Genomic DNA, 12606 nt, shown 5'->3' on the forward strand with positions numbered 1-12606 from the left:
TAGCAATTATTATTTTTAGAGTGATTTCTATATTCCTTATTCTTTGGATATTTGTGAATTGGAATCTTCTATAAGAAAGAATATTCACTTCTACCTCATTTAAAATTTTTCAGTAATTTATTTCTATTAGTATAGACTCATATAATTTTATCATAGTCCTTGGGTTATAATCCAATACTATCTTTCTTTCCTTGCTCAAATTATTCCCACTTTGAGCATTAGAAGCTCTTTCAGATTGGTTAGTGTGCCCTTTCAATATGCCACTGTTTTTTTTTTTTTTTTTTTTTTTTTAGCAAATCCTTAAAATCTGGTACACAAGGTGTCCCAGATTCTCTGTGCCTGCCCTGGAATCAATGAACTCTCCAAGGCATTCTAGTTATTGTTTTTTGAAAGATGATGTTTAGAAACCAAAATCTGGGCATTAAGTGTGCTCATTGTTACTGGGGCCTCACACTTTGTAGCCTCTCTCAGTGTATACAGCTAGGAAATATATGAATGTATGCTAATTCATGTACACACACACAGTTCTTGGCATATATTTTAAAAAATTATTTCATGTTAATATCTCTGACTTCACTACCATAGGGTGGTTCACACTAATTTTCTAATTTTCTGTCCTCTTTATTTGCATGCATTTTTTGTGTTTTCTTTGCTTTTAAAGCCTAATATTATTAAAATATCTTTCATTTTTAGAATAGTATAAGCACTCATTTTATTTCTTCTATATCCAAGCTAATTATTAATACTTTTTTGTTTGCTATGAAAAAATCAAAAAATGAAAAAGAACTTTGTTTCCAGATTCTTACCAGAAATCCTCCCTCAATTTGCTATAACTTTTAACTATCATTTTTGCCAACTTTATTTTGAAATAATTTTACCCTCATTTAGAAGTTGCAAAATTAGTATAAAAATTTATTCTGTAACTTCTGTAGCTTCCCCTACAGATAACATCTTTGGAAACTACAGTAAAATGAGCAAAACCAGTATTACATAATTAACACTTGCACAATACTATTAACTAAACTCAGACCTTACTGGAGTTTTCCAAGTTTTTACATGCACTCATGTTTTTTGCATTGCGGGGAGGTGTACAGTCCTGTGGAATTTTGTCATACATATTGATCTGTGAAACCACTATGATAATCAAGATACACAACTGATCACTCCAAAAAGCTCCTTCTTGCTCCTTTATAGTCACACCCTCTCCCCAGTGCCAACTCTTGGCACTCACAGCTCAGTTCTCCATCACTATAATTCTGCCATTTCTAAGAATTTTATAAAAAATGTAATCATGCTGTAGGTTGCCATTTGAGATATGCTTTTCACTGAGCATAATGCCTTTGGGCTCCATCCAAATTGGTGAGTTATATCAGATGACACAGGTGTACCACTATTGCTCAGGGAATATGTTTAGTTAAGTAGATGGGGCCCCTCATCATTAAAACAAAAGTTATATCTTGCAACTTTTTGATTCAGCTTTAACAGAAATTCTAGGTTTGAAACCACAAACATTGCATCTCTTTTTTTTTTAGTAGTAAACTCAAGGGATTTGACTAAGCTGGATGGCTTTAATTTCCCTTTATGATCTAGAACCTTGTAAAAATGATTTTAAAAATAAAGCCCAACAGGATGTAAGGCATTTAAGGAATGCAATACATTCTGTAGTTTTGCTCTTCAGATATTGTGCCTCTATTTATTCAAGGTTGTTTTGCCCCCCTCCCTTCCCCTCCGAAATAATCACTTTAGTCTGATAATGGCATTCTGAGGAGGGCAGGGTTGGGAAAGCATAATATCTAATGAGGTCAAAAATAATAACACATCTTCTGGCTTTGGGGATGCCATGTGGCACAAGTCAGGCTAATTAGAGTCAACATACTAACTTCTGGGATTTTTGTGACAATTGACAAGAAGAGAAATTTTGTTCTGCTGAATTCTTCATACCATAATATGGAGGCAGCCAGCCTAAAATGAAACTACCCACAAGAAAGCAATGCTCAGAAATGGAGAAAAAGCAAATCCTGCTAACATCATTTGAAATTTAGATCTGGCCACCTTAGCTATAAATTAATCCTTTTGCCTGCTCTGTGAAAATGGATATGGTCCCTTTAAAAATGTTTCCTTTGCAGGCTGGGCGCGATGGCTCACGCCTGTAATCCCAGCACTTTGGGAGGCCGAGGCGGGCGGATCACAAGTTCAGGAGATCCAGACCATCCTGGCTAACACGGTGAAACCCCGTCTCTACTAAAAATACAAAAAAAATTAGCCGGGCGTGGTGGCAGGCGCCTGTAGTCCCAGCTGCTGGGGAGGCTGAGGCACGAGAATGGCGTGAACCCGGGAGGCGGAGCTTGCAGTGAGCCGAGATCGCGCCACTGCACTCCGGCCTGGGCGACAGAGCAAGACTCGTCTCAAAAAAAAAAAAAAAAAAAAAAATTTCCTTTGCCAGCTGGTACCATGCTAAACTCTATCATAGTAGAGGGCGTTAGAGAGACACTGCAGAAGAAAATGGGATTTTGCTTCCTGGAGCCTGTATGCTGGCTCCGCAGGCTCCTGCAGCACAGGCAGCTTCTCTAGCACCCAGCCCCTCCAGTGTACACACCTTCCTCAGTGCCCAGCTTCTGCAGTCCCTCCTCACAAAGCAGTTTCGTAGCAGAGTCCTCTAGTGAGATACCTCCACCTCCACATGAATTCTTCTGGCACTCTGGAGGGCTAATTTCAAGCATGAAATGAAGGAGGACTTGCAGAAAATTCTATGGGCACAGCACCACTGTGACGTCTAGTGAGTCAAGGCCATAGCGTCTCCAAAGAGCTCTGGATCTCAACCTCGGGTATGAGCTTTTCCTTGGGTGCTCAATTCCCCCGACAGAAGTAGTGGCTTCTCCTTAGATCTGCTATTCTTATATTCTTTAGAGTACTTTTTACTTCTTGTTAGCCAATCCCTGCATACTCTTAATTCCCTGTAATAGTTAATCATTCTTTATATTAAACTGTCCCTGTTCAAATTATTAGGCGGTTTCTCTCTCCTGATTGGACCCAGATTGATACGCCATGCCTGAAGGCTGAGCTTCCCTTGGACTTCTCAATTTTATGATCTAATAAATTCCATTTTTTTGTGGATGTTGGCTTGAGTTGAGTTTTTGTAACTAGAACTAGAAAAATTCTGATACAACTGAGATGCATTAAATTAACAGGAAGGCTAATGTAGAGAAAATTATTTTAGAAAGCCCCATATTTTTTAAAGATAGACTTGATATTCAAACACTGTTAACACATTCAAATTCTAGCAAATTTTTTTTCTCAGCTACTTAGGAATAATATTATAATGATAACTTGGAATTTTCTCTAAATTGTATATATGTGTGTGTGAGTGTGTGTGTGTGTGTAGTAGGTATAAAAGTAAACTGTGGGTAAACTTCACAACTTTGATACAAGAATGTGTAGGTTGGTGCAAAAGTAATCACGGTTTTTACTGTTACTTTTAATGGCAAAAACTGTGATTACTTTTGCACCAACCTAATATTATGAGGGACATGTTTCATGCAGCATACCTTCCCACATCCAGGGAACAGCCCTTCTTCCAGGGAATTCTGGGAACTCTGTGATGGTGAATCAATGCAATCAAGTAAACATTAAGCAGTTAATGCACCTATATTGATCCAGAGACTATCCAAGATGAACATGTGTGAATGAGTCAAGATGAACATGTGTGAATGAGTGAGGGAAGATTTAATGTATTAATAAGATACAAGTACAATAAGCTGCGTGTCCTTAAGCAAAGAAATACAACAAGTTACATTTAGTTTTGGCTTTGTGTTTTTATTATTTTGTGTTTGTGCTTAGCTTATTTTTTTTTTTTACCATATTACATTAACTGAAAATATCTCCCCTATTTGAGGAAGAGACATAAATTGTGTGGTCATGTTAAAAATACAAAATAACAAAATCTGTAAGGTCTCTCAAAGATACTCTCCAAGTGAGAAAATAACATACAAATAAAGAGTCTTGTTCCAGATTCTGATTGCCAAAATACAGGAAGGGCCCCCATAATTTAAATATGAGTATTTAATAATTGTTGCTTATCTACAAATTTCCAAATAATTAAAATGACAAGAAAAATATTCTAGGTAGAATTTGCCACTAAAATCAGATCAATAATATTTTAAAACTTAAAGAACCATTGACAAAAACCCAAACAAGCAGGGTGTCAACTCTATTATGCTGGAATCTACAACCAATACACCATATTGCCTTCCAGAGGGAGAAAAAGGAAGGGAATAGAAAATAGAGCCAACACAGAGAGAATGATGAAGAAAAGGCCATTAGATTATTACTGTATTTTCTTGCCTCAGGAATAACATTGATTCCTATATATGACCTTTGTATAAATTTCTATATCCATGCACACATCAATTCTGAGACTGATGCCAGTTTTGAAAGTGCTGAAGTAGGCAATACTGTAACATGGAATGGAAGAAACATGGTGGTGAGGGGTAATCTTCTTCTGTTTTCCTGGAGGGACTTCCTTGGCACTGGAGATTATCTACAAATTCCGAAAAGGATCTTTGGCTGCTTAAACATTTTCCCCAGTCATTATACTTCTCAAGCTGTTGTTTAACGGGGATAACCCGAGAGGTACAAGAGGGTGGACCTTTATTTCATCAGTTGCAGAACAATATCACACTAACCAGTGCAGATGAAACGAGAGTGCCTGCATGGGTGCTGGCTCAGTGTTACTCATTCAAAAGTCACATAATAGAAATTTTCTAAAATAGATTGAAGATAATGTTTAAATAAAAGGATTTGCAGATCGGGTGCGGTGGCTCTCTCCTGTAATCCTAGCACTTTGGGAGGCAGAGGTGGGCGGATCACAAGGTCAGGAGTTCAAGACCAGCCTGGCCAACATGGCGAAACCCCGTCTCTACTGAAAATACAAACATTAGCCAGGTGTGGCGGCACATGCCTGTAATCCTGGCCACTCGGGAGGCCGAGGGAGGAGAATTTCTTGAACCCAGTAAGCAGAGGTTGCAGTGAGCCGAGATCATGCCACTGCACTCCAGCCTGGGGGTCAGGGTGAGACTCTGTCTCAAAAAAAAAAAAAAAAAGAATATGCAGTAACACTTTGAAGATGAAAGGATATTTAAAAAGCATTGTATACAATCATATTTGGGAAGTATTCTTTCTCCCTTTGTACACTTCATTGATCATGTCACTGGCTTAACAATATTACAAAAAGTGTTCTGAAAAGTTTAGAAAAATAATCTTCAGTGGCATATAACTTCTCTATTTCACTCTACCACTTTAGTATTTCAATGGAATTCAGATATCCTCTTGACAGATGTAAACTGCATTGTAATGGCTTTACACAGCCCCCATTAGGTTGTCTGAAACTACTCTTACAAAGAGCAGAAATGGTAATAGAAAACAGACACTTCTGTTGAAAATAAAGATATAGTACAAAGGATTTTGTCCCTCAAAGTTCCAGAATATATAGTTTTATCCCTCTCTATGATATATTAATATATTTGGATTGTTTGATTAAGCCATTTCCTCTGAGCATGAGAAATACTGTTCCTAAAAGAAAATAGCAAGTTACATGACAACTCTTCTTAGTCACTGCTTCATACTCTTAAATAAATCACAAAACTTTCTTCTCAGGTGATGCCTTAATAAATTCTCTTAAAAATTGTTCTATTTATATGCCCAGAATTTTGCTGTTTCCTTTTCTTATATTATGCTTACAATGAATCACAAATAATCAAAAAGAAGGCACTGCTTCTTGTGTGTGTGTTTTCGGCAACATGTGGTGTGCCAGGAGCAGTGGATAAGTATGAAGGAAAACACACTTAGGGACTACTCATATTTTCTTTTCTATGGACACATAACAACATTCTATTTTTGTGACAGGAAATACTCTAATCTCATTCCCTCACATATTTTATCTGAGATTTAAAAAAAAGTATACACAAAACGAGGGTCATCATTTTAAAACTTTTAAGACACGTTTAAAAATAAAATGTGATGACAGAGTTTGCCAGATGCCATAAATAGAACTAAAACAGGCAGGATTATCCTATCCTTTGAATATTCTGTGGGAAATAAGGTTTGAAATTTCTACTTGCCCTGTTTTCATTTTTTTCAGGCTGTGTTTCAGGAGCTTAGTAACTTACCAGCCCCTCTATTTCAAAACCATGGCCAGAAATCAAAGCATACATCTCTAAGAAAAAATCTTTTAAGATCTAGAAGCAAAAGACATGCTTAACTCTGTTTCTTTACAGATTCTTTATCACAAAAGCTTGTCGTAAATGAGCCATTTGAATTATCACTGGAGTTTTCCGAAATATACATTTTAGAGTTACTTCAGACTCAAATATGTGCATTAAGCTTACTATTTAGACAAACCTAAAGCCAATAAATTCCGTGCTACTTCATGTTTCTACAAGTAGAGGGTAGCGAATGGTGTGTGCTGTAACATTTATGACCTCCTGCTAACACAAAATTTCATTTAAAAAATTTATTGGTGTTATATAACTGGAAACTAACTTTGCTTCTCTTATATCTGTCAACTCTCTATTTATCTTATTGTCTTTAATTTATGATGCCAGAAAAAATATTACCCTATTTCAACAAGAATTTCTTCAGTACTGAAAAACAATGGATTCTCTGCATACAGTGACATTTTTGAGCCTAATTAAATAATGACAGGGAGTTAAAACAAGTCCAAGTATTAGTTGATGGGTGCAATTTGTTGATGTTCTTCAGTGGTGCATGACAATAAGATCTGACAGAGCTTCAAACCGTACTACAATAAATCAACTTGATGATCTCAGATTTCTGCAACAGGAACTATACTAGATCTTTGGGATCAGATATTTCCTGAGAAAATAAAGCCAAACTGAGAAAATGTGTGTATAGAGAGCTGATACAATCAAGGAGAGAAATTGCTTGAAGTAAGAAAAATGTTTTTTTAAGAAAGGAAAAGGAGAGTCCATAGGCTGGATTTCAGGGAAACATTTTTTTTTTTTGAGGGTTCAGATAAGCTATTGGGACACACGCAAGAAATGAAAAAAATTTTAAGAGCTATTGCAATAAATTCAGAATTGTAACATATTCTAATATAGTCCAAGAAACTTCATTGGATTAAAGAAAATATTTATTGTTACTGAGCCACGTTTCTTTAAAGCAGTCTGTGCTATGAGTAGAACATGTGTGGCTTGGCTTTTATATTGGTAACATGGGATACTCCATTTTTCTTCCTTGGCCTTGATTTTAGGATGTTTCTTCAGGACCAGTGTATTCTGAATTCTCTTAATCCTGATAATCATGTTTTATTTGAAATATAGTTTTTAAAACTGTCAAAAGTTTAGATTTTTATTGGAGTATGACATTATATTTTCCCATATTTGTATTATTGATTACAAAATTGCTTCAAGCTCATTTTAAAAAAAGCCTGATTGTTAGGAAAAATTAGAAGTGCCATCCCATTTGTTCCCATTATCAATATTCAAATGTCATCACTGACAGTTTTGTTATATATTTCTGCTCTCTACTATACATCTTCAAGAACACAAATTTTTCAGTATCATTTTTGCTTCCTTGTAACTCAAACCTGACCACATAATTTAACTAAAAAGCACAGTTCTTTTCATTAGGCTGGCTTTTGAACTCCATTAAAGGATACACAATGCACAATTGGACATTATTGACCACCTCCACCTTTACTTGGGAAATTCCCATTTCCTATCAAAACATTTGAAAATTTTTTTGCCTCCATGTCCTCATTTGTATTAGTCAAGATAGGCTAAATTATGCTGCACTAACAAGCGGTTCTACAACAAAGATTATTTCTGACTTATACCAGTCCAATGTGGGTCAGCAGAGTCCTTAGCTCATCATAGTCACTCAAGCACCTCAATATGTGCTTCCATGATCCCATAGCCATTGGAAGGGCACACGATGACCCCAATCGTGGCACCTAAATCTTCTACGTGGAAGTGGGACACATCACTTCTGTTCATTCTTCATTGGTCAAAGCAAGTTACCTGGCCATGACTAACTTTAAAGGAGGGGAGTGATATAATTGATATAACTCTCTTTAGTGCCTGGAGAGCAGAGAGGTGGAAATATTTGGTGAACACCTTTCATAACTATCTCAGTATTTTAACACATACAATTCTTTCCTGGTGTCACTTTTCAAATCTTAATCACTTAGTAGAGAGCAATATTTTAAGTTTGTACCTCTTATCTCTGCCCTTAAATATGCCTTCTTGTTCAATCTGAATATGTTATAGTAGCAGAATTTATAACACTGAACACATTGATGATAAGTTCATTCTGAAAAAACAAAAATATAAAAGGCCTATGCAGATGCCCACAATATGGACATTTAGTTCTAACCCTACCTACTTTTTCAGGCAGCTGCCCTCATATGCCATTTAATGGAGTTCTTCCCTTTCTATGATTCTTTATTTCTTTGTTGGGTTAAAAAGGGGAAGGACACAAAAGGTTTTGACCAGCATTGGATTCTCAATCTGCTGCATAAGCCTGCTATTTAGATCTTACAGACCTTAGTGACAATAAATGTTTACTGATTAATGGGTAAAAGCCTGATAAATTTATTTTTAGACAAGGTTTTAATTTTTTCCAATGTAGTTCATGAAGAGAAAAATCATATGTGAAACAGTCATACTAAACTTGGCTGAAAACAAAAGGCTATGACTACACTGCCTGGAAGAATGCTTATTCAATATTCCCTAGACTAGCATATTTCTCAGTAGAGACAAGAGCATATACTGTAGCCATGGAAAATCTGGAGAACGGAGCATTTGAAAATACCATTTATACTACATCAAACTTGAGCCCGCTCAGGCAATGTAAATCTTTTCCATATGTGATGACTACTTGTTGTCCAGCTTCCAGTTCTAAAGAGACACTGTAAATATCCCAAATAGTCCTTCTTAACTCCTACCAAGAGTCTGTCTTTATGCTTGTGGTTGAAAGAACAGTTCCCTAATAAATGTGAAGGAGAGATTTTTTACTCTGGGAAGAGCAAAAGGATATAATCTTGTATTTCAGGTATAAATTGAAACCATTTTCATATCTCAGAATTAGTGTAAATTTCAATAAAAATAAGTTTCCCTTAAAATCATAGAGACAATAAAACTAAAGACAGCCAAATGATTGTTTTCAAGATTGATTGTATTTTGAATTATAAATTGGAACCTAAAATTCTCAATGTTTTGGTGCAAGATATAGTTATTGGAACCATTTTCAGAGCTTCAAATCAAGATACGGTATGAAAAGGAATGATTTGTGTGCTACATGGGATGCAAGAGGCAGTCTGAGAGGTATAATACAGCTAGTAAACTGTCAACTTCCCAAGGCGTTTAGATGACTTAAAGCAGTGCTTTCCAAAGTGTGGTCCATGGACCATCTGCGCCATAATCACCTGGAGTTTTTGTTAAAATGTATATTCTGGGGCCCCATATCAGATTAGTTGAATCAGATACTTTGGGCATAGGGCCTAGAAATTTGCATTTTAAGTTCTTCAAGTGATTTCTGCACCTAATAAAGAAAATTGTAATGTACACAGGTTTACTGAGAGAAGAAAAGAGGAGAAGATATGTAAAATCAGGGCATTGGAAGACAGTCCAGAAACATAAGCAATGACTAATGAAACATTCTTACTTAGATCTTAAAGCAAGGAGATACAAAAATCCAATAGTCTTAGAAGACAAAATATCATACTGATGGTTGAGTAGGACTTCTCAAGAAGATTCTAGTATATCCTTAGCATTGTCTCTCGGGGAGAAGGCAATTATAATCTCCAGCAACAGTTTCTACAGTGAATGCACTGGAATGGTTGGCACCAACTTCTCCATTCCCCTAAGACCTTCTGGTAGTTTACCATGAATGTCAAAAGTCCAGAACAGGGTAGCCCTGAAGAATACCTGACATTCTCTATAGGTTTGCAATATAATATGCTTTTCTGTACTACCACTTGGCTCTCACTGCCAACTCAGTTTTTCTTCATACTCTGTAGCATCAGATGTTGGTTCTATTATAAGTTGAGTTTTTGCTTTTTTGGTGTCTCTGTTCCTATCTAATTCCCAGTGCTCAATGAGTCTGCATCTTTCTTGCCATTTCACTCTTAAGAAGAGTTTTATCCCTGAACTCCAGCCAGCCTGCTGACTGATTCCCTCTTTAAAAAAAAAGAAAAAGAAAAAGTCTGCCTGATCTGTTTAGTATTGCCTTTTCTTTGATTCTCTGTAGAGTTTCTATGCCATCTATGGGCATGCATCTCTTTGAATCTTGATGTGTTCACCAACACAGGTGCTCTCCAAAATCCCATCTTTTTTTTTTTTAAATGGATGTTCCATTACATAGGCATGATTAAGTAAATTATTGACCAGGGGTAATTAACTCAGACTTCAGCCCCTCTCTCGCCTCTGGAGGTTGAGTGCTGGGACTGAAAGTTCCAACCTTCTAATTGTGCCTTGGCCTTTCTGGAGACCAGATCCTATGCTGGAGCTATCTAGGGGCCCCAGCCACAAGTCATCTCATTAGCACACAAAAGACACTCTCATCACTCTACAGATTCCATGGATTTTGAAAGCTGTGTCCCCGGAGCAAGGAACAAAGGCCAAATATGTATTTCTTATTACGCCACATCCTCGAGAAAACAGAAGTAATTTTCCTTTCTGTCCTTGATCTCTATGGAGTCCATATCTTAGAACAGGTGTTACTTTCTGGGAATCTTAGCTGTACTTTAAGAACTTGGGAAAAGATCACTCATTACCAGTATGGGCTCCGTTTATAAGGCACTTTCAGACAAGCAACAATCCTTCTGAGTGATTTATGAAACTTTCTGCATTTGCTTTGTATCACTTAAGATAACACTGGTAAGGAGTGGAAAGATAATAAATGTTTGTGATCCTCAGAGACCAGAATTTGGATGAAATATAAACTAAAATCTGAAGCTCTATTAAACTGTCTAAAGTGGAGATTCTCCTGTAAGATTACTTTATTATTCCCTAATCCTCTCACCTCTATGGTCAAGACCTAACCAGGTCAAATCCTACACTTCGTATTTCAAGCTTTGAAATCCCTCCAGCTTCAAAAAAATAAAGTATACTTTACACTTTCGATAAGATTATAAACCATCATTACCAACCAAAATTTTTAATAGCAAAATAGATAGCTAAAAATGATTGGTTTAAGTTTAAAGTATAATTTATGTAGAAGGAATAGATGTTAGTCTATAAAACCAGGTGTATAAAATATAACTTCCTTATTTTTTTATGTTGCCAGGTGGGTGAAACTTAATTTTGATTAACTTACTTTCTTTATATCATCTGATGTCAGGAACGGAGAGAGTTACATGTCCTGGGTGGGGAAGAGGGGGAATCTGGTCTGTGGTCATCATCTCCTGCACACATCTCTGATATACTGGCTTCCTCATCCATGTCTGTTCCTAGGCTTAGGTCCACAGACCCTGTGGCTAGGTTTGGGCTTCTATAGATTTGTCTCTCTCACCACTCCTTCTCTTCCCTTCTTGGCTGAATTTAGGGCATGGGGTTAACCTCGGAGGCTGTTTTGGACACATCTTCTTAGACACCCATTTCTAATGACCTGGCACTACGCAGGGCACTAAAAAGTGATTCAAGTTTTGCAGCCTCCATGCACTTTACATGGGAAGTGATCCACAGATTCCTTTGCTCTTAGATTTTCCCAGTGTGATCTGGGTTTTCAGTTCTGTCCCCCATGTACTCAGTTCAGGGAGTACCCAGCATGGTGTGGCAGAACTCGGAGCACTTAGGATCCTGCCACCCCTCAAGAACCTGATGTCTCTTTGTATCTCCTCTGATTCTGCCTTTGGCTCCATTACCACCAAAATTATTAATATCTGCATTATTTGCTCTTAGTGGTAAGGTAAAGAAATCTGTTTTATTTTGTTGTTGTCATTATAATTTAAAATTTGAACCCTGAGGCCTTATGGAGTTAGATTTTTGAAACTCAAAAGCTGTTGCAAACAAAAAATCCAAAACACTTTTTTTTTGAATTATCCCTTTTCTTAGGCAATATTTGTCACAAAATAAATGGGATTGGAGCAAAGCCAAATGCAAGGAGGTAGACCACGAGTTAACATTTCAAAATATCTCTCAAATGTCAGCATTGAGTCTAAGTCCCCATCATGTGAAGCACAACCGCTGAAACTCCGACAAATGGTGAAGAATCTGAGATAAACAAAGTTGAATGAGTCACCTGAATGGTCATCTGCTTTATTATGAAATCTGAGCAAATAACAAATGAAATATATGGAGAGGAAAGCTCTGGAATATTTTACCAAAATGGAAGAAAAGCAAGCTCATATCCTCTTGTTAGTGTCTTTTAACTTTTCAGTCACCTAATTAAATGTCCACTGCGACAGGCCGGGCAATCCCTCAGCACATCCTCACAGAGGATACGTCCACATTTGTAACAAGACCAGAGCAATACCGGACCCCAAAACTTGGGATTTGTGGGTGAAACACTGTGCTCAGACAAATATGTAAGACAAAGCCCCTGCCCTCAAAGAGCTTACAGTCCAGCTGAGCTTAAATGGACTGGTTA

General features: G+C 36.9%; 1 protein-coding gene across 3 annotated transcripts in view; it reads right to left on the bottom strand.

Annotated features, from left to right (window-relative positions):
- ARHGAP24 (Rho GTPase activating protein 24) overlaps nucleotides 1-12606 on the bottom strand; it is a 426381-nt gene that overhangs the window by 211484 nt on the left and 202291 nt on the right. Inside the window, exon 1 of one of the 3 annotated variants that reach the window (XM_058433164.1) lies at nucleotides 2597-2897. The exons of the other annotated variants lie outside the window; for them this stretch is intronic. Coding sequence (XP_058289147.1) covers nucleotides 2597-2720 — 124 coding nt within the window. The 5' untranslated portion in view covers nucleotides 2721-2897. Of the gene's footprint in view, nucleotides 1-2596; nucleotides 2898-12606 lie in introns of those variants that run through there. 3 annotated transcript variants of the gene reach the window in all.

This window comes from Hylobates moloch, unplaced genomic scaffold (assembly GCF_009828535.3).
Source record: "Hylobates moloch isolate HMO894 unplaced genomic scaffold, HMol_V3 SCAFFOLD_2, whole genome shotgun sequence".
NCBI lineage: Eukaryota > Metazoa > Chordata > Mammalia > Primates > Hylobatidae > Hylobates > Hylobates moloch.